Source organism: Solanum lycopersicum, chromosome 3 (genome assembly GCF_036512215.1).
Source record: "Solanum lycopersicum chromosome 3, SLM_r2.1".
In the NCBI taxonomy this organism is placed as follows: Eukaryota; Viridiplantae; Streptophyta; class Magnoliopsida; order Solanales; family Solanaceae; genus Solanum; species Solanum lycopersicum.
The window spans coordinates 5,397,756-5,419,442 of NC_090802.1; the positions used below are offsets into that span (position 1 = coordinate 5,397,756).

General features: G+C 33.7%; 2 protein-coding genes across 5 annotated transcripts; one reads left to right on the forward strand and one right to left on the reverse strand.

Annotated features, from left to right (window-relative positions):
- Positions 1–1,570: 1,570 nt before the first annotated feature.
- On the forward strand, positions 1,571–13,962 carry LOC101253865 (uncharacterized GPI-anchored protein At1g61900). 3 transcript variants are annotated; one of them, XM_004234429.5, is made up of 8 exons: positions 1,572–1,907; positions 9,324–9,503; positions 10,319–10,924; positions 11,897–12,142; positions 12,267–12,278; positions 13,111–13,254; positions 13,355–13,399; positions 13,587–13,962. In XM_004234429.5, the coding sequence occupies exons 1-8, from the start codon at positions 1,841–1,843 to the stop codon at positions 13,682–13,684; spliced, it is 1,398 nt and encodes a 465-aa protein (XP_004234477.1). In that variant the 5' UTR covers positions 1,572–1,840; the 3' UTR covers positions 13,685–13,962. The 3 variants fall into 3 exon arrangements, with proteins under 3 accessions (XP_010317663.1, XP_004234477.1, XP_069152360.1); XM_069296259.1 differs by lacking the exon at positions 12,267–12,278; XM_010319361.4 differs by lacking the exons at positions 13,355–13,399; positions 13,587–13,962 and having other exon boundaries at positions 1,571–1,907; positions 12,870–13,151.
- Positions 13,963–16,569: 2,607 nt separating this feature from the next.
- LOC101254169 (DNA-directed RNA polymerases II and V subunit 8A) lies at positions 16,570–21,182 on the reverse strand. 2 transcript variants are annotated; one of them, XM_004234430.5, is made up of 5 exons: positions 20,893–21,182; positions 20,619–20,701; positions 19,456–19,613; positions 17,602–17,696; positions 16,570–16,957 (listed from the first exon to the last, which is right to left on the reverse strand). In XM_004234430.5, the coding sequence occupies exons 2-5, from the start codon at positions 20,689–20,691 to the stop codon at positions 16,846–16,848; spliced, it is 438 nt and encodes a 145-aa protein (XP_004234478.1). In that variant the 5' UTR covers positions 20,692–20,701; positions 20,893–21,182; the 3' UTR covers positions 16,570–16,845. The 2 variants fall into 2 exon arrangements, with proteins under 2 accessions (XP_004234478.1, XP_004234479.1); XM_004234431.5 differs by having other exon boundaries at positions 20,810–20,922.
- Positions 21,183–21,687: the final 505 nt, after the last annotated feature.

The following is a 21,687-nucleotide window of genomic DNA, read 5'->3' on the forward strand; positions in this document are numbered from 1 at the left end:
TAACCAAATATTATTTTCACTCAATAACATGTACATGCAGGCAAACTCAACATCAAAGTATGTTTTGATGTAAAAATTTAAAAAGTTACTGTATAGATATGTTAAAGTTGGAACAATAGATAGTTGAAATATGAATCTCGAAAAAATGATATGCTAATTTAGGTATGCCTTTGATCATTTACTCTGTAATAAATCATTGTATTTAACAAAATGAAAAATTACGTGTTAATGACATTTTATTTCATGCTCTTGAATTTTATTTTAATACATCACACACACATGCTCACGTGCATACACGCACACACGCGCACAATCACACATATTCATAGAAAAGGGAAAGATATCAAAGTGTGAACTTAAAATGGTCGATGGAATCTTGGACATTTTCCTTCACCAACTTCAGCCTCTTAGCTATATATAGTAAGTCACTAATAATTTTTAATATTTTTTTACAAAAGGTATTAGTGAGGGTTAAGCTAATTATCCATTGGATATCTGCCACCTATACTAATTAGCTTGACCTAATTTACAAGGTGACGATGAAGATAATATGTGTGGCAGTTAGATTTCTTCGTATCTATAGTTTCAAAAAAGTAGGGCTCAATGATTATTCGTTTATCGAAAGATAGAGTTAAGAAAATAATTAATATTGAATATCATATGTATGAAATAATTTGTTTTGTTTACTTTTACCTGTTAGAAAAATTACTATTTTTTTAATTTTAAGAAGCTTATTATTTTTCAAAAAAAAAATTAACTTCTTTAATAAACTTTAATAAAAAAATTCAAATCATACTAAATAGATTGTTGCTATGTGTAAAATATGTTTTATACATTAACTTTAAAATAACAAAGAATTAAAATTTTCTCCTTATATGATATATATAAATTGCTACAAGTCAAGTTTTTACTCTAAAATTTATTCACTATATCAAAAATAATCTTCAACGATAATAACTTAATTATTATTACTAAATATGTATTTTTAGTAACAGTTATTATTCATTTAGAAAATGACGCTAAAGTGTATGGTGACATTAAATTTAAGGACAATTCACTAATCAATTGAAGTATTTATTAGGTAGGTTAACGACACATTATCTAGTATTCATTTACAAATTTAGTCAATTTCTTTTAACATATACTCAAATTCAATTAAATATTGTCAATTTTGATTTCCCTAGGCTACATATTAAGCTCTTCATATTGAAAATTCAAAATTATATATTTTTATATATGTAATATCTTATATACGATATAATTTTTATTATAATAAAGTGCTCCAATAACAACCTCGTAATTTTACTCCTTAAATTTATCACCTAAATTAAAATAAATCGAGTTTCAAAATTTTACAAAAAAATTAAATAATAATTAAAAAACAAAAATAAAAAAAGTATGTCATGCGCTAAAAATGTATCATTTGGAACATGACTTTTGATGGATTTAACATTTTCCAAAGAGTGCAACCATTTTTTATTCGATTTTAATATTCATATTAAAATTTGTCTAAATTTTTAAATTTTTTTTTAAAAATGAACAAGTATTTATGGTTCTACGGGAGCCCAATTATTTCATTATCTTAGTGTGGGGTGTTATGCTAATTCATACACAGCTTATTCTTCATTACTGCATCTTACCCCCACCCACTTAAGAGCACCTCATTAATGGCTGCCTCAACTTTTACTTCCCACTGCTCTTTCTTCTAATTTCAGGTTTCCTTTTTCTCACATTGCTGAAAAAAAAGTCCAAGATTTGCTGCTAAAGTTCAACCCTTTTGGGGTTTCTTGCATTTGCTGTTTCCTTTCTACTTTGGGTCTTGAAGAAAAGGAAGGTAGAGATGAGAGGAGGGGTCAGTGAAAGTTTCAGACTTCACCTTCTTCTGGTTGTATTTATACTCTTTCTTTGTAAGTATGAATCCCCTTGTTTATTTTCTGTGCTCTGTATCTTGGTTAGTTTGATTATTTCTTGGATGATTTGTGAATACATTCTTGAAATTTACCAAATTTTGCTGAAAATTCCAGCTGGGTGTGATAAAGATTCATGCTTTAAGCTGGTGTTTGGGGAAATTGGTGATCTAGTGGTGGCTTAAAGTATCTGGAATTGCTAGCACAATGCATCTTCTATCTGCGGCTGGATATGTAGGTCTTAAAGATGATCGTGATATGCATGTTACTTTAGTCTATGCTTAGGGTATGAGTTGAGCTCCTTTACTAAGTTTTGGAGGCAAGCAGTAAATTAGTTTCAAATAGTTGTCTGTGAAAAACATATGTGCATTAGAAAATTTAGTGTGAATGAGTAATTGAAACTGTTGGTAGGATCATTTAAGTTGGAATTGAGATGGGACAGTCGAGGGTTACGAAAATGCATTTTGTTAGAGTCTGTTGAAGAATGAAAAAGTTCCGCATTGATGCTTAATGAGATGGGGTGATCTCCCTGTAAAGGCTTGGCAAGCCTCCTCCGTTTGAGCTAACTTTTGGGGTGTGAGTTAGACCAAAGACCTAATCTTACAAAGTCTAGTAGTTTTGCATTATGTTAATCTTATTTTAGCCTCTGCATTATCTGGACAAACTATTTCTGCTCCAAGACCTTATTTGAGTGATGTTCTCTTTCCCTTGCATCTCCTGCTGGTGGAATCAGTTGTACTGTTGTGGATTGCTTTGGATATTAGGGAAGGGAAATGTATCCGTGGGAATTCGTGATTTAACTCTGAATATGGAGTGGTATAAAGAAGCGCAGAGCAATGTATAGTTTTTACAAGCTATGAAATGGTTTCCTGAGCTAATACTTAATGAAGTGTCACATAGTGTTTCTGTGGGTAAATATAGATTTGACCCAAACTGAATGAATCAAGGAGAAAATCCAGCTACAATGATATTGGATTTCTCTGGATATACAAGTTTCAATCTTTGAAATCTCAACACGGGGTCTTCCACAGACGAGGAATGATGATTCTATTGGGTTTTAGCAAGTGTGAATGGGAAAAGAAAAGAGAAAATATCAAAAGTGAGGGAACTACTTTGGAGAGAAAATGAAAAGTCATTTGCAAAGTGCAAATGAAAAGTCATTTCTTATAAATTTGCAGGTAACGGTAACATTCCGAAAAGTTGTTACTCTTTCCGAAAAGTCGTTACTTTTCGAAAAGTCGTTACTTTCCAAAAAGTAGTTATTTTCCTAACAGACACAATTTTTCGAAAAGTTGTTATTTTTTTTTCAAAAGACACAACTTTCTGGATAAAATGGGTCTGAACAGATTTCACTGAACAGACATGTTCCTTGCTGAAAATGGCTATAAAAGGAAGTCAATTTTTGATTTTTTAATAACTGAAATTTTTTTCTTTCTCTGCATTTATTTTTCTCTAAAATAAAATCAAAGTGTCGATCGACTGAGTCTGTGTGACTTGTTGCTGTTCTTTAGTTCGTTGAAGTTAAAGAAGTTTGAGGTACCGCTATTTCTTTAACAGGTTTAATCCGTTTTATCTTGGGAGAAATTAATCCATAACCTTGGGTACAGTGAGGGGATTAAATTTCTTAAGGACACACAGTGTTTCTGTGGACTCGGATTAATTCTTCTATTTTAAATTTTTTCAGCTATCTTGTTTCTGTTTCTGTTCATTAACTTCATAAATACAAGTTATTGTAAGAATAACAATCTTAAGAAATTTAACAGTTTTTGTATTTGAGGTTTCTGGAGATTAAAACCTTTATGGTTTTCTACTCTGCTTGAATTTTTAAAATTCATTCGATTAACGATTAAAAGAACATAAAAACTTTATCGTTAAATCAGAAACAGTTTGTGTAAAGATTTGTTCTTTACTGTTAGTATTTTAAATACTTAATTTATCTGCCATTTGTGACAGAAAAAAATGACTAATTCAAGTCAAACAAATGTTGGAACAGTAAGTGCTGCAACAACAACGGTTGCACATAATCGTTCAAATGCTGCCTTAGCACCGGCTGAGAAACCTGCAAAGTTTTCTGGAGTCGACTTTAAGAGATGGCAGCAAAAGATGTTCTTCTATCTCACTACGTTGAGTCTGCAGAAGTTCATCAATGAGAATGTTCCTGTTATATCAGATGAAACTCCGGCTGATGAACGATTCTTGGTAACAGAAGCATGGACACACTTAGATTTTTTGTGTAAAAATTATATTTTGAGTGGTCTGCAAGATGATCTGTACAATGTGTACAGCAATGCAAAAACCTCAAAAGAACTCTGGGATGCTTTAGAAAAGAAGTACAAAACAGAAGATGCCGGAATGAAGAAATTCATTGTGGCAAAATTTCTGGACTTTAAGATGATAGACAGTAAGACTGTCGTCATCCAAGTTCAAGAATTGCAGGTCATAATCCATGATCTCCTTGCTGAAGGATTAATTGTGAATGATGCTTTTCAAGTAGCTGCAATTATTGAAAAGTTACCTCCATTGTGGAAGGACTTTAAAAACTACTTGAAACACAAACGCAAGGAGATGACTGTTGAAGATCTCATAGTAAGGTTGAGAATCGAAGAGGATAATAAGGCTGCAGAAAAGAGGTCACGTGGTAATTCAGCAATATCTGGAGTAAATTTTGTTGAAGAAGATTCCACAAAATTAAAGAAAAGAAAGAAAACATCTGGTCCAAAAAGCAATCCTCCTAAGAAGAAATTCAATGGAAACTGCTTTAATTGTGGTAAACATGGTCATAGGGCTAATGAATGCCGGGGTCCTAAGAAGGACAAGAAAAAGAAGGATCAAGCAAACTTGGCTGAATCCAAAGGAGAAATGGACGATCTTTGTGCAATGCTTTCAGAATGTAACTTGGTTGGAAATCCAAGAGAATGGTGGATAGATTCTGGTGCCTCATGCCATGTTTGTGCCAACAAAGAATTATTTTCATCATATACTCCAGCACTTACAAATGAAAAATTGTTTATGGCAAACTCCGCTGTTGCAAAAGTGGAAGGAACTGGCAAAGTCCTATTAAAGATGACATCAGGCAAGGTGGTGACTTTGAATAGGGTCTCATATGTTCCAGAATTGAGAAAAAATTCAGTTTCAATTCCAGTTCTGACCAAGAATGGATTTAAATGTGTATTTGTTTCTGATAAAGTAGTAGTAAGCAAAAATGATATGTATGTAGGAAAAGGCTACTTTAGTGATGGCCTTTTCAAACTCAATGTAATTGCAGTTGATATGAATAAAGATTTTGCTTCTTCTTACTTGCTTGAGTCTAAATGTTTATGGCATGAACGTTTGGGACACGTTAATAACAAAACCTTGCGAAAACTGATTAACTTAAATATTTTGCCAAAATTTGAGTGCAATAAATCAAAATGTCAAATTTGTGTTGAATCTAAGTATGCTAAGCATTCTTATAAATCTGTTGAAAGGAATTCAAATCCTTTAGAATTGATCTGATATTTGTGACATGAAGTCAACACCATCACGTGGTGGGAAAAAGTATTTCATAACTTTTATTGACGATTGCACTAGATATTGTTATGTCTATTTGCTAAATAGTAAGGATGAAGCAATAGATGCATTTAGGCAATATAAAACTGAAGTTGAAAATCAGTTAGATAAAAAGATCAAAATGATCAGAAGTGATAGAGGTGGAGAATATGAATCTCCATTTGCAGAAATATGTTTAGAAAATGGAATAATCCATCAAACTACTGCTCCCTATACTCCTCAGTCTAATGGAATTGCAGAAAGAAAAAATCGAACTTTAAAAGAAATGATGAATGCATTACTTATAAGTTCAGGTTTACCACAGAACTTGTGGGGGGAAGCTATCCTTACAGCAAATCAGATACTTAATAGAGTGCCTCACTCAAAGACAAATGTAATTCCATATGAGAAATGGAAAGGTAGAAAACCCAATTTGAAATATTTCAAAGTGTGGGGGTGTCTAGCCAAAGTCCAAGTTCCTATACCTAAGAGGGTAAAAATAGGACCTAAGACTGTGGATTGTGTATTCATTGGACATGCCACAAATAGTAAGGCATGTCGTTTTTTGGTTCATAAGTCAGAACATCCGGATATTCATGATAATACGGTAATGGAATCAGATAGTGCTGAATTTTTTGAACATATATATCCGTATAAAACTAGACTTGAGTCATCTAGTGGGGGATCTAAACAACCCAGAGAAGAACCAAAAGAGAATGAACAAAATGAAGAAAGTCCAAGACGCAGTAAACGTCAAAAGACATCTACTTCATTTGGATCAGATTTTGTAACATTTCTTCTTGAAAGTGAGCCTCAAACATTCAAGGAAGCAATGTTGTCTAGCGACTCAACCTCTTGGAAGGAGGCTGTTAATAGTGAAATTGAATCAATCTTAAGCAATCATACTTGGGAGTTGGTTGATCTTCCTCCAGGGAACAAACCGTTGGGTTCAAAATGGATCTTTAAAAGGAAGATGAAAGACGATGGAACTATTGACAAATATAAAGCAAGACTTGTTGTCAAAGGTTTTAGACAAAAAGAAGGTCTTGATTATTTTGACACATATTCGCCAGTGACTAGGATTACATCAATTCGGATGTTAATTGCACTAGCTGCAGTATACGGTCTTGAAATTCATCTAATGGATGTGAAAACAACCTTCTTAAATGGAGAGCTTGAAGAGGAAATTTACATAGAACAACCTGAAGATTTTGTAGTTCCTGGTAAAGAAAAGAAAGTGTGCAAACTTATTAAGTCACTTTATGGGCTAAAACAAGCACCAAAACAATGGCATGCAAAGTTTGATCAAACCATGTTGGCAAATGGATTTAAGATCAATGAATGTGATAAATGTGTTTACATTAAAGATACTCCAAACCAGGAAGTTATTTTATGCCTATATGTAGATGATATGCTTATAATGAGCAAAGACATTGTTAATATAAAAGCTACAAAGCGTATGCTTGCTAGTAAGTTTGATATGAAAGATTTAGGAGTTGCTGATGTGATATTAGGAATTAAAATTCTTAAAACTCCTAACGGTCTAGCATTGTCTCAAACTCATTATATTCAAAAGATACTTGAAAAATTCAAATTTTTGAATTTTAAAAGGGCAAAGACTCCAATTGATGTAAATCTTCATCTTGCAAAGAATAAAGGCGAAAGTCAGTCTCAATTGGACTATGCTAGCGTATTGGGAAGCTTAATGTATGTCATGAATTGTACACGACCAGACATAGCTTGCGCTATCAGTAAACTGAGTCGATACACAAGTAATCCTAATCATAATCATTGGTTAGCAATGAAGAGAGTTTTGGGATACTTAGATGACACTCAAAACTATGCTTTACATTACAACAGATATCCAGCCGTTCTTGAAGGATATAGTGATGCAAATTGGATTACTGGGTCAACTGAAACAAAATCCACAAGTGGATACGTTTTTACTATTGGCGCAGGAGCAATATCTTAGAAATCATCCAAACAAACATGTATAGCTCGCTCTACAATGGAGTCCGAATTCATTGCTTTAGACAAGGTAGGTGAAGAAGCTGAATGGCTCCGGAATTTCTTAGAAGATATTCCATTTTGGCCCAAACCAATGGCCCCTATATGCATACATTGTGATAGTCAAGCTGCAATAGGAAGGGCTGGAAGCATTATGTATAACGGCAAGTCTCGTCACATAAGACGAAGACATAACTCTGTGAGACAACTACTCTCTAGTGGAATTATCACAATTGACTATGTGAAGTCAAAAGATAATGTGTCGGATCCACTTACAAAAGGCCTAAATAGAGAGGGAGTTGAGAAATCATCGACGGGAATGGGACTATGGCCGAGAACAAGTCATCGTGGCGGTAACTCTACCTAGAAGACTGGAGATCCCAAGATCTAGGTTCAAGGAGATAAAACAAAGTCATTGATGACGGTTCAACATTGTCAAAGGAAAAATAAAATAAAATATTATTATTATTTTATGGTCCATTCTCATGATGAGACAATGTTTAGTAACTAGGATAAAGACATAAGGACTTTTTAATGGTTTCTAAGTTTGATACAAGGAATATCAAATGGTGTATTTATGGGATAACACATTTAGAAATCACCTATGTAAGTGTGAAGTGTAAGCCGCTTCAAGGAGAATCCGGTAAGGCCAGTTCTTTAAGCACTTACTATCCAAGATGTGTTCATGGCTGAAACGAACAAAACAATGAGAACTAAGAACAGTTCAAGGGTTGATTGTGTGACATATGTTGTCTAGGTATACACCAAAGCTCGACGGTTCAAAGATATCAAATCTACCGATTGACCGAGTATATCCGATATATGTTCACTACGGAAAGTTTAAAGGGAAACCTACTTATCCAGATGCGATTAACCTTTACCTACAAGACACACAAGTTTTTTCATGCATATGTTTTAACAATAGCCTTCCCCATTCATGTGGGGGATTGTTGGGTTTTAGCAAGTGTGAATGGGAAAAGAAAAGAGAAAATATCAAAAGTGATGGAACTACTTTGGAGAAAAAATGAAAAGTCATTTGCAAAGTGCAAGTGAAAAGTCATTTCTTATAAATTTGCAGGTAACGGTAACATTCCGAAAAGTTGTTACTCTTTCCGAAAAGTCGTTACTTTTCGAAAAGTCGTTACTTTCCAAAAAGTAGTTATTTTCCTAACAGACACAATTTTTCGAAAAGTTGTTATTTTTTTTCAAAAGACGCAACTTTCTGGATAAAATGGGTCTGAACAGATTTCACTGAACAGACATGTTCCTTGCTGAAAATGGCTATAAAAGGAAGTCAATTTTTGATTTTTTAATAACTGAAAATTTTTTCTTTCTCTGCATTTATTTTTCTCTCAAATAAAATCAAAGTGTCGATCGACTGAGTCTGTGTGACTTGTTGCTGTTCTTTAGTTCGTTGAAGTTAAAGAAGTTTGAGGTACCGCTATTTCTTTAACAGGTTTAATCCGTTTTATCTTGGGAGAAATTAATCCATAACCTTGGGTACAGTGAGGGGATTAAATTTCTTAAGGACACACAGTAGTTTCTGTGGACTCGGATTAATTCTTCTATTTTAAATTTTTTCTGCTATCTTGTTTCTGTTTCTGTTCATTAACTTCATAAATACAAGTTATTGTAAGAATAACAGATTCAGCAGAAAGTGATTGCTTGCTGTAACCTTTCTTCTTTTACTGACTACATAATCTGCTGGTTTTAGTGGTTTCTGGTTGAATTATTCATGTGCATTCATGAATTATTTCTATCTTGGTACATTCACCTATGATGCTTTCACCGTCCCATATATTTCTATCTATGTGCATTTGCTGGTAATTCATTTGGATCCAGTGCTATTTCAAATTTATGATGGATTTGCTACTTTTACAGGCCTCCAGGAATCCAGTTGCAGCTCACTAAATCATTTAAGAAGCTCTCTAATCATGGACATAAAGGAGGATACCCTTTTGCTAGAGACGTTACCAACTGCTGCTCCACAACCCCTTCTCCCCCTTCGTGCACCTTCTCCATTGGCACCTTTCACAAACAGCACTTCACTTAGACTATCTGGTTTGTTTCAGAAACTAATTACATTAAAGCTCTTGGTCCTTAGTGTCGAATAAGTTTTAATTTATATGAACCTTCCAATTTTGGAGCAACTTGGAGTAATTAAATGTATACATGCAACAGTCTGCCAATATAATTTTTTCCTGATCTGGAACAGTCTGAAAGGAGAGCCTCGGCATAACTGGTAAAGTTGCTTCCATGTGATCAGGAGGTTATGGGTTCGAGCTATGAAGCAGCCTCTTGCAGAAATGCAAGGTAAGGCTGTGTACAATAGTCCTTGGTGGTACGGCCCCATAGCGGGAGGTTAGTGCATTGGGCCATCGAGCAGTATGCCAATATATTTTTATAAAGCACTGCCTGGGATATAACAGTATAACAATCTGATTTAGTTTGCTTTCATAAGCTAACTAAACTCTTACTTGCATACCTATGTTATCTGTTTTATTTCAGAAACTACTTATGTCAAACTCCTAACAACTAAGCAAGAACTGTATCCTAAGAGTCAAAAATGCCAAGGTCGAAACATAAAGCAGCATAGATTGGATACATGACTTCAAATCTTAGTGGAGACAAAAAACACTAGGTTAGTTCTTTCCATCTGCCTAAGGATTGGCGGGGCAGAGTTTTCGGTACTTGTGGTGGTGGGAGGTAGGAGGTACCCAATAAAATAGTCGAGTTGTGTGTAAGCTGTCCTACACACCACCAATCATAAAACAAAATATATAGCAACGTAGACTTAGAGAAGAAATAGACCTCAGAAAGACCTAAGGTTTTCAATATCCCCCGTATTCTCTTACTTTTCCTTTCACCCTCTCCAGGACTGTGTACGCTGAACTTTGATGCTGTGAAAAGTATGATGGCCGTGACATCAATAGATTGTGTAGCTCCATTTGCAGAGTATCTGGCTAATGTCATCTGTTGCCCTCAACTAGAAACAACTCTTGTTATTCTTATTGGGCAGTCTAGTAAACATTCAAATATGCTTGCTTTAAATGGGACTCTCGCAAAGCACTGCCTTTCAGATTTTCAGCAACTCCTGGTCAGTCAGGGTGCCAATGATACTCTGCAGAAGATATGCTCTCTCCATCCGGAAAACCTTACTGAAGGTTCTTGCCCAGTCAAAGATGTTCATGAGTTTGAGAGCACTGTGGACTCCTCTAGCCTACTTGCTGCCTGTGGCAAGATCGATCTTGTGAATGAATGTTGTGAGGAAACTTGTGGAAATGCTATAACAGAAGCTGCTAAAAAACTTGCACTTAAAGCATATGATATTTCAAGGATGGGTGGCCCTCATGTGCTGTCTGATCACACAACTAGAGTTAACGACTGTAAAAGGATTGTACAAAGATGGCTGGCAAATAAACTTGAACCTGCTGGAGCAAAACATGTTCTTAGAGGACTTTATAATTGCAAAAACAATAAAGGTGATAAGTTCATACAAATTCTATTCCATAACAACCTTGGATTTCTCATTGCATAGTTATTTGCTAGATATGTGCTTAAAATTGATAATTTAAAAGCCTTCATCCCATGAAGTGTAGACTGCTAGATATGTGCTTAAAATTGATAATTTAAAAGCCTTCATTCCATGAAGTGTAGACATGGATATGGAAATGAATAGTTACGGGCATCCCAAATAAAATGTGTACACATGAAGGTTAAAAATGAACTTGTTGAGCTTTTCTGTCTTTAACCCTTTAGATTTGAGCTCCTTTGGGGCAAATGTGTTTCTCAAGCTTTATATGGTTAAATAATGGAAGTGATCTCTGATAAGCACATCATATATATATATCCTACTACACTAGTTGCTAATAAATTTCATTGTGATACATCTTATTAGCTAGTGTTGATCAATAATGTTAAAAAGATTTTGTTCTTGGAAGGAAAAGGAAAGGATTAGATGGTTGATTGAGTACTTCCCCTTGGCTAAGGGCTCATCCCCCCCTCCCCCCCAATCATTACTAGGAGCAGTTCCAAAATGTATTCTTGCTCTCTTTTGTTTCATGACCTGGTGAAGCTACCAACAACAACAAACCCAATGTAGTCCCATAAGCGGGGTCTGGGGAGTGTAGTGTATATATAAACTGACCTTACCACTACATTGAGAAGGTAGAGAGGTTGTTTCGGAAAACCATCGGCTTGAGTAACGAACATCAGAGAGCTAAAAGAAAAATACAGAAGTAAAGATGAAGTACGTTTTCTTTTAATGTTATAATTCCACTTATTGCCCAAAACCAAACATAGTCTTGGTTATTCGATCATCCTCAATGCTTCTGGCTCTACAAAGTTACCACAATTTTTGCTGCAGAAATTAAAATCTAGCTTCCATTCTCACCTTCTATCTTTGCATTTCCATATTATTATAAATCTACTAATGTGTTTCTTCATCCCCTTAGTGTGCCCTTTGGTTTTTCCTAACATGAAAAATATTACAAAGGCTTGTGGAGATGGGATGAATAATCAAACAAGATGCTGTAATACTGTCGAGAGGTATGTGTCTCACTTACAGAGGCAGAGCTTTGTCACCAACTTGCAAGCTTTGGATTGTGCTGCCTCGCTTGGGCTTAAGCTACAGAAAGACAATGTTAGCAAAAATGTCTACAATCTCTGTCACATTAGCCTCAAGGATTTCTCCGTACAAGGTCAGTTTTTATTTGAATGCTCTTTGGTGCATTTTACCGCATACAAATACCTTGAACTGACATTAATTTTGATCTTGTCATGTTTGTGGCATCTGGTTATCTTCAAATGACTACACTACACCAGTTACATCAGAAGGTAATAAACCTACTTTACGTGTTTACTTTGTTGTTTTGTTTCTTAGTTATCACATCTTGTTACTTTCTTGGACAATTAATACTCCCAATATGAGATATTAAAATTTTCGATTAGGGTACCTTGGAAGATTTTGATCGAGATGCTTTGATTGATATGACTAATTATGAACTCTAAGAACATTAAGACTAATAGAACTTTTCGGTAAAAAGAGCGTCCGAATTAATGTTAGCTGTACAGAAGAACTATTGATTGAATTAAATTGGATATCTTTGAACCTCGGCTAGTGAAGTGTGAACTCTTATGAGAAGAGAACTGTGTATTTACTCGTTAAATACATATTATTACTCCAATTATTTCAATTTGTTTGTCTATACTTTTTGTTTTTCTTTGAAATTGGTAACGGGTAGTCTTACTTTTCCCTTTTTTTTTTCTGTTCAAAGAGATGCCTCTTTCTTTGTTTGGCAACCCTTTAATTCTATCTTTCCACATGACAATTGACATATTTAGCACAAGATTAAAGAGCATTTCATATCTTTAGTTTAAGATTACAAGATTCAAAAGTATTTTTTACTTTCTTAAACTCTATGCCAGGTCAAAATCAGTCAAACTAATTGAAAATGAAACGGAGGAAGTACATGTTCATTGCCGTTGCGAGATTAGCTGCCTTGACAACAACTCTATGACATATCTTTACCTGCATCATCCTTTCTTTCTTATCTAAAATTCTTACAGCACTAAATAAAAATTTCCTCGCGTAGTTTGAGATTGAGGCCTAGTTGTTATCGTTGTTATAGTAGTTAATAATTATTTGTTGTTCTTTCTGTTGGAATAGTTTCGGGGTGTCTTTTGTCTAGTTTACCATCGGATGCAATACTGGACAAAACTGTGGGGATCAGCTTTGTATGCGACTTAAATGACAACATTCCGGCTCCTTGGCCATCTATGTCTCAGTTACCAGCTTCATCATGCAAGAAGTGTATGTTGAACATATTCCTTCTTATTATGTTCACTTTGCAAAACGTTTTCTTCTTATATGACTGGTCACTGATGTATATCGGAACTTCCTACTTTTGCAGCTGTGAGGATTCCTGCACTTCCTGCTGTAGCATCGGGGCAAATAAGTAAGAATATTTACTTACACATTTGTAGTTTTTACCTTCTTAATGTAGACGTAAGACCGCGTACACAGTACACACCATCCTCCTCAGACCTCACTTGTGGGATTACACTAACACCATCTTAAGTTGTTTCTATTCTACTCATTTCTTAGGGCTGTTCATTGACACTGATTTCTCGTTCATTCGTCAGGTTTTAGAGGATTAAATATATGGTCATACCTTCTGCTGGCGGCCTCGATGATACTAGAAGTCTGCTGTATATATAATGCTGCCATTCTTCCTTACTAGCAGTATTTCGTCGAAGCGTAAAATCTTGACCAGAAAGGAAAGTGTCTGAAGATGTCTCATTGACATCAAAAGTTCAAAATGTACAAATGCAGGAAAATCAGTAAGTTGATTCCAAGATCAGTTCTGTGACAAAAAAATTTACTATGTTCTTGCATGTTTTGGTAATAAGAATTGTAAATAATTAGAAAGTAGGTATACTTTTCATGTAAATATTTTCAGTTGACAAAAACTTATGCCATTTTATGATTTGGAAATCCTAATGAAGCATTTTTAACAAATGCACATTAAGGCAGGTTTCTATGAGTTGGTTTTCAAGTTTGCATAATAATGTTCTTTTTAACATAATGCTAATTTTTCACATTCTACTTGGCATAAAACAATATTTTCTCAGTCCCAATTTATGTGAAACTTGTTGAAACTTTTTGGATTTTGAGATCCAAACAAGTTTATCTTCGACTGTGTTTTTTTTATATATATCTTTTAATTATTTTGAATTGTCAATCATTGTGATTTATAGTAATTTTAACGTAATTTATAGTATATAAATTTCATTTTAAAAATTTGAAGATTTCGCGCGCACAAATTTTTTGTCAAAATTAAACTGTTTGACTCTTGAAAAATAAAAAGTGTTACATAAATTGGGTTAGAAGGCGTTCATAATTTTCAAGCACCTCAACTTTTTAAAAAGAAAATATCGAATAGATTGTATTATTTATTGTCGTTATAAAATACTACATAAATAATTTGATCAGAATAGTGGGGCATATATATATGGAGTAAAGCTACTATAACAAAACAAATATAAGGTACGAAATAAAATATAATTACTAAATAATAAATAAAATCAAATGAGAAAGAAAAGAAGATAACGACACACCAATATGTCTAGTGAAATTCCATCATAAAATGAGATATGAGGAGATACAATGTAGGCAGATCATATCACTAGTTCATGAAGGCAGCGAGGAAAAAAATAACAACACGATCATGCTAAATTGATCGTTCCTTCGATATCCAACAACACTACATGATAAAATGTAGAAGTAGATACTCTTCAAACTTTACTCGTAGAAGTAGAAGAAAATATAAAAAATATTTTCTTTCTCAACAACCTCTTTAATTTCCTCCCAATTTTGATTTTCAACTTACAAAATTTCACTTTCAACCAATATGATGATTTTTTTCTCTTAGACACAATAGAATCTGCTTTCTTTAATGATTTATAAATCAAGAATTGTGCTTTTCTATGTTTAATATCTTCTTTGTCTTCATTTTCAATTTTTGAATACATATATGGTCGATTGAAACAAGTGTTCATTTTTTTCCTTTTTAGGATACTGGAAAGAAATGAGTAATTTGGAGAGTTTGGGAAAATGGTTTGAAATATTTATAGTGAAAAAAAAAAAAGAGTTCACAAATATTCAATGAAATAAATTTAATTGATTCTATAAAAAAATAAAAACCGTACATTATGGAAGAAATTAGGGACGATATAAAGTGCATGCCCTTTTTTAGAGTTTTAATTAATTTTGAAAAAAACTAAGGGTAGTTTGGTTTAGAGTCTGTTTGGATTAACTAATTGTAAGTGTCGAAATTGATATTATAAATAAACAAATACATATTCAGATAGAAGTGTTGTAACGGATAATAAACGGTTGATGTATTTGATAGAAGAACGTTGATAAGTTATTTTTTTGTTAGAATGACTAAAATACCCTTAAATTTTTTCTATCAAAATTATAAATTTAAGAGCTAGTATAAAATAAGAAGCAGTCAATAGTAAGCTTATACACATTATGATATTTACCAAACGAGTAAATAAACTTAGAATTATTGTAATTATAAGCAAGTTTAACCAACTCATAAGCTTAACCAAATACGTTTTTTACAAACAAATTAGGCAGAAACTATAATGTAGAGATTGAAAAAAGACTCCAAAGGAGTTTGAGGAGATCTGTTAAGGGTTAGTTTTGTCAATTTTAAATATCGTATCCATAAATAATTAATCGTAATATTATTTTATACAAAAAAACATGATAGTAGAAGTATGTTCATGAGTGTTAATACAAAATTTATCGTAATTAAGTGATTTAATGAGACGATATACATTAATTAGCTGTGATTGAATGGGATAACTCTATGTTCAATCGTATATATGCCAATATATCTATTGGAAAATAAATCTCGAAGATATCTGGAATAATTTTTTTTGGCCAAAATATTTATCTCCAAAGTGTTATTTCATATTTGGTAATTTCTTCAATTGAATGACATATTTATCTATCACTTAAATCATTGTTTATTCATACATGTTTTGAAATTGATATGATTTGATGTATCATGTATGTATTCATATATCTTATGAAAAGATTAACTTCCATGTTTAGTATATTTGTTAAACAATCTCGATTTTAATTCTACAAGTAAGATCTAAGAAGAATCGCGTATAAATAGCTCTACCTCTACATTGACAAACTCATAGGATAATGTAGTTCGGTCGGAACAGGCTTTCCAAAAACTCGACCTGACCTCAGACACTTTCTTCCCAACCTATTTGACCGTAGTTATTTAGGTGGTATTCCGAGATCGAATTCCTCCCAAGAACACACGAAATAAAGATATGAACAGGGTAAATAGAAATGGAAAAGAGATGTTTCTATTTCATCCAAATTAGTTGCCCTACATTGACAAACTCATAGGATAATGTAGTTTGGTCAGAACAGGCTTTCCAAAACCCAACCCAAGCTGGGGTCAATCGCAGAGAATGAAGGGGACGATCCTAATCATATGTAAGCTTTGTTACAGTTAGAGAAAAGCATGATAACTCAAGTCAGACGCAACGTAACTAAGAGAGTCATTCTATCTTAGAGCGAGACAAAATAAAGAACAGGCAAAAAAATAAGCTTTCACACACTGCGATTTCAACTTCTGATAAAAGGGAAAGACTCTTCTTATGCTTACCAGGATAAAGATCATAACTGCACACACTAGGTTTCTACACTCCAACATATATGGAGCTCTTGTTACATGGTCTCCGTTATTATATATCACAATTACATTCTTGAGTAACTGAGACCACCATGCTATTTATCACGTGCCAATAGCTTAGGCGATCACATATAGTCTGTCGCCTTTTAAGTTCAAATTGAGTTTGATACACATCAAACCTTCCTTATGAGAAGGAAAATCTTCTGATCAAGCTCAAACTTAGCTGCAATGGATGGATCTCCTCTCAGCTGCATCAGCAGTCCTCCAAATGAAACAAAAATGTCTCTGAAGACAAAACCAGTAAATCCATTGTTATATCAGTAAAATACTCATGATTTGCTAATTGGAAACCAACAAATCGAGTAGTCACAACAACCAGAACATAGAAAACTCTCAAACAATATATTTAGAAGTTAAAACTAAAAGAGAATATACATCAGACTAAAACGACAGACTAAGCCCAAAACAAAAACAGAGAAAAAGCAAGTACAGGTAAGTACATCTATATTCCACAAAATAAACAGCAACAATAAACCACACCATACCTAGTGTAATCACACAAGTGGGGTCCAGGAAGGGTAGGATGTACGCGGACCTCACCTTTGTGGGGTAGAAAGGTTGTTTCTGATGGACCCTCGGCTCAAAAGCAAAGTTCACGAAGCAGGGTTGCAAGAAAATAAATTATATTTCACAAATGCACACAATAGAAAAAAAAAAGACACACTTGAAAATAAGTCATATAAATCAAATTAAGATCTAATCTTAGCAAATGGGCACCTAAAAAAGGTCAATCTAAGCCGACTTTTTGAAACAAGAAGCTGCTAAGGTGTGGCAGATTGACAGTATTGCACCAATGAAAAGGAAAGAACATCCAGAAATATAAATCCATGTTCATGGAATTGAATATGAGATAAGTTAACCGAACGTACGCTTTAACGTGCTTCCCGGAACCTTCCTCTGAGATCCTATATAGCTTACCATGCATGACATATTCGAACTTGTCAGCAAGTGATTTCTTGTTACCCTGTCATCAGGTTGCAACACCATTAAATACCATGGGGATTTCTAAGAGTTTGAAACACCACAGTAGAACAAGAATGAGAAGGCAAACCAAAAAAGGAATAAGGAAATCTGTACAAGCATTTGCCTAACAGTTGTGTCAAGCTTTATATCTTTAAGCATTAATGTGTTCCAAAAAGAAACATCAAGTTTCATATTAAGACTTCCATGAAAAGTAACTTCTTAAAAACATACTTTAGAGCAACAAGTACGCCTCAATCCCAAGCTAATTGGGGTCAATTATATGAATCCCCACGAGAGACTCATTCTACTGACACATATCTCAAACTAAAGAAATTACTAGCAGAACTCAAAACTTTTAAAATATCCACTAAAGGCTCATGGATGTTAGAGGCTTAGAGCACCTTCAGTGTAAATACATTTGACGGACCATTTGTTTTTTGATGTAAACAGTAGGTGCTCCATGAGTTGTGCGTTATTGCCATTTATTCTGACAAACCCATTTATTGGATTTGTCCCTCAATCATCAACAATTCGATTAAAAAATTCCCTCTTTCTGCTCCTTTTCATTCATTTCCGGTTCCTCAGCCTTTGAGTCTTTCTCAAAAGAAAGGGAAATCCAAGAATAGTTCAAGGATCAAAAAACATTTCAGAATCCTCCAAATAGCACAATAGATGGATCCTTCTGTGCTGATTTGTGATTGGATACATGCCAATACCAAACGATTATACCCTTTCACTGGCAGACACAATTTGTTTGTCCTGTCCATTATTTTATAAACCAATTGAACAGCCATCACAAAGCTATATCATAAGGAATCACACCTCCTTGAAACAAAAATAAATCTATGACACGTGAAAACAGGCCCCACAAAAAAGTTGATATATTCTATAGTTTCTAGTTCTAGTTAGCAGTTGAACTATATAATAGATGCGATGAGATTTTTAAACAATTCCAGATAAATAAAGTCAAAAACAACAACATACCCAATGAAACTCCACAAGTGGGGTCTGCAAGGTAGACTGTACGCAAACCACACCCCTACCTTGTGGAGAAAAAAAGGTTGTTTTTGGAGGACCCTCGTCTCAAGTACAACATATCAAAGTAGGTATTAAAAGGGAAAGTGCAATAACTTAAACACAATAAACAACAAACGAATGGAACCAAAATCAAGACACTACAAGAATACGGCCCCTCAAAAAGTAAGACAACACTACATTCCTGCTAATCTTCTACCATAATATGCAACCTCCACACCCTCCTATCTAAGGTGATGTCCTCGGTAATCAAGTGTTGGTCCATGTCATTTCTAATCACCTCCAGATAGACAAGGTCACAAAACCTAAATATTTCTCAAAAGAGGATCACTTGTTCGAGACGCATAATTTTTTCCTTTTGAAAACAAAAACTGTACATTCGAAATGTCTGTATACAGCAAGTTAGTTTTTTTAACGGAAGTACATATATTTTCGCGTCATCAAAAGGCACTTGATGTTTCTTACTTTGACGGAAGTGATTCGTCATGGTAAGTTGAACACCCTCAAGTTTGACTGGATTATATTGTTTTCAGTTTCCTTTTCTGAATCTTTCTGATGCATTTTGACTAGTAAGGCCTACTATGTGGGAAAAAATCTCAGAGACTTCAAGTTAGCTTCAAGTACCATATTTTTATTTCTTTACACAAATCGCAAAGTTAAAATTAAATCAGACAGGCTAACACTTGCAAATCAATTAGGAGACATAAACCACTACAGCAAATTACCTGAATGAAATAACCAGTATCTGGTGTCCCATCCAAGTTCAAAGTAGAAGCTAAAACCATCATAAATTTATCCTTAACGCGCATAGGATATATCTCAGTGTTTACATCCAGTAGCATGAACATATCAAACTGCTCACTCCGTGCTTCAATGCGATTCACTACAAAATGCAAGATATATTCGATCACACTATTTGCAGCAACAACAACAAAAAAAGTGCTGCTGCACTTTGATAATTCATGGTGACAATAATAAACTAAACATGGTTTTGCTAAGAAAATTGCATGAACCCCATGACCCTTCCTAAGCCCTCTTATTGCTCACGAGGAAGAAACTACAAGGTACAACTACACAAACGTAAAGTTGAATCACCTATAGTGGAACTATTGCAATGAAGGTCACATAAGAGTCCATACCTTTGTCTCAAAAGGCAGCTCTCACTGTAAAGTACGTCATCCAGCAAATAAGAATAGACTACGAAATTCACTACAGATGATCATACTTAATTCACATTCATCTGAATATTGCCAGTCAATACATGAATACTATACTCTTCTTTTTCTTATTAAACACCACCATCTTGTTCTTACATTATATTTCTCCTTGCATTAGTCTAGAGGAGAATGTCATCCCAGGTCTACAGTAAACAAACAATTTAGATAATCCCCTCCAACTTATCATTCAAGTAGTGTACCACAGCCATCTTTTCACTTCCACTTGAAATAAAATTACAATGAAAAAGGTCTCAGTTTCAAACCCAAGCACAACTAATTCCTTCCCATCTGTCCTAACCTTGATGGACACAGTTACTTCTTACTTGTTCTGGGTAGAAGGTGACAGTTATCAGTACACACAAACTACCCCAAACCACAGTCATCAAAAAAATGATTTGCATTAATAAAAAGTTCAAAAAGGGCCACACTTTAAGGGATGTGATATAGACCGTCTAATCTAATGCAAGCATTATAACTACTTCCACAGCTCAAACCTGTTAACCTATAGATTACAAGGAGACAACTTTACTGTTACTCCGAGACTCACTTCCATACATAAAAAGTATGTAGATGACTAATTCAACATTACAATTAAAATCATTCATATCTACAGATTATGCGTTAGCTTACAGTTCAAAATTCATTCGATTGCTAATGATGATTTTGCATACCTCGATCAAATTTTTTTCCATCAGGATCTTTCTGAGTGACTGTAAATATATCTTCAAACAGAGTTTCAACCATTTTGAACAACCTACAAAAATCACACCCATAAAAAGCCAAAAATATACAGAATCTACGCTCTAATAACTAAAATTTGGTAGAAAAAATTGTGCAAAAATCATTTCTACAGTTATCTAACCTCAACTTTGTGAATTTTGCTTCTAAAAAAATCCACTTTGAAAAAATAAATTGGATTAGGATTTAGGGTTTAGACGAACTTACAGGTGTTAGCAGTAATGGCGACGAGAGGAGGGTTTGTCAATTTCTTCGTACTCTTTACCAAAAATAAAAAATAAAAATACTAGTATAAAATATTAAAACTTTATAAGTAAGATTTAAATAATAATTTTTTTTTTATATTTATACACTTTTTTAAAGAAATGAATGTGTAAATATTTCATCGAATTATTATGGGAAAATATATAAATTTCCCTCAGATTTGTTTCGAAAAGTTTAAATGGTTTAACTATAATAACGACATATTAACACCTGTTTTTGTTCATCCCAAAATTAACGTGAAATAAAATAGAATATAAAAATAAATAGCTGTGTTTGATTTGAAAATAAAGTTTAAAAAATATTTTTTGATCCGCCTCCCCATATTCTCTTTTTTCATGTTCCTCTTCTCCTATTTCCTTCTGAATTTTTCTCGAAATGTTATCACAATTTTACAATTTGTCACCCAATTTTATTTTTCTTATCATATTCCTATAATTTGTAGCTCAATTTCATCATTATACCTAAAAAAAGTTGATTTTTTATTCAAATTTCACAACAATTCTAGGAATGCGAGACTTTGTTCTCCTCGTGAGGCTTTATATATTTATTTATTTATTTTGTATCTGACTGAAACAAATTCTATCTTCATCAGTTTTAAATTATATTATTGTCATCAGAACTAGCTCCTTTGTATTACTATATTAAGAAATTACATAATTCAAATGTGACCCAATCCCTGTGTACAATTTAGCTTGAGAAAAACTTCACCAAAGAAATTTCAGTATGGCGAGAAAAAAA

Coding starts and splice junctions, on each gene's coding strand:
- LOC101253865 (XM_004234429.5), top strand. CDS start 1,841: ATGAGAGGAGGGGTCAGTGAAAGTTTCAGACTTCACCTTCTTCTGGTT. Junction 1,908..9,323: donor TGTATTTATACTCTTTCTTT/GTAAGTATGAAT, acceptor CTACTTTTACAG/GCCTCCAGGAATCCAGTTGC. Junction 13,400..13,586: donor TGTAGCATCGGGGCAAATAA/GTAAGAATATTT, acceptor TTCATTCGTCAG/GTTTTAGAGGATTAAATATA.
- LOC101254169 (XM_004234430.5), bottom strand. CDS start 20,691: ATGGTTGAAACTCTGTTTGAAGATATATTTACAGTCACTCAGAAAGAT. Junction 17,697..19,455: donor ATACTGGTTATTTCATTCAG/GTAATTTGCTGT, acceptor ACCTGATGACAG/GGTAACAAGAAATCACTTGC. Junction 16,958..17,601: donor TCCGGGAAGCACGTTAAAGC/GTACGTTCGGTT, acceptor TTTTGTCTTCAG/AGACATTTTTGTTTCATTTG.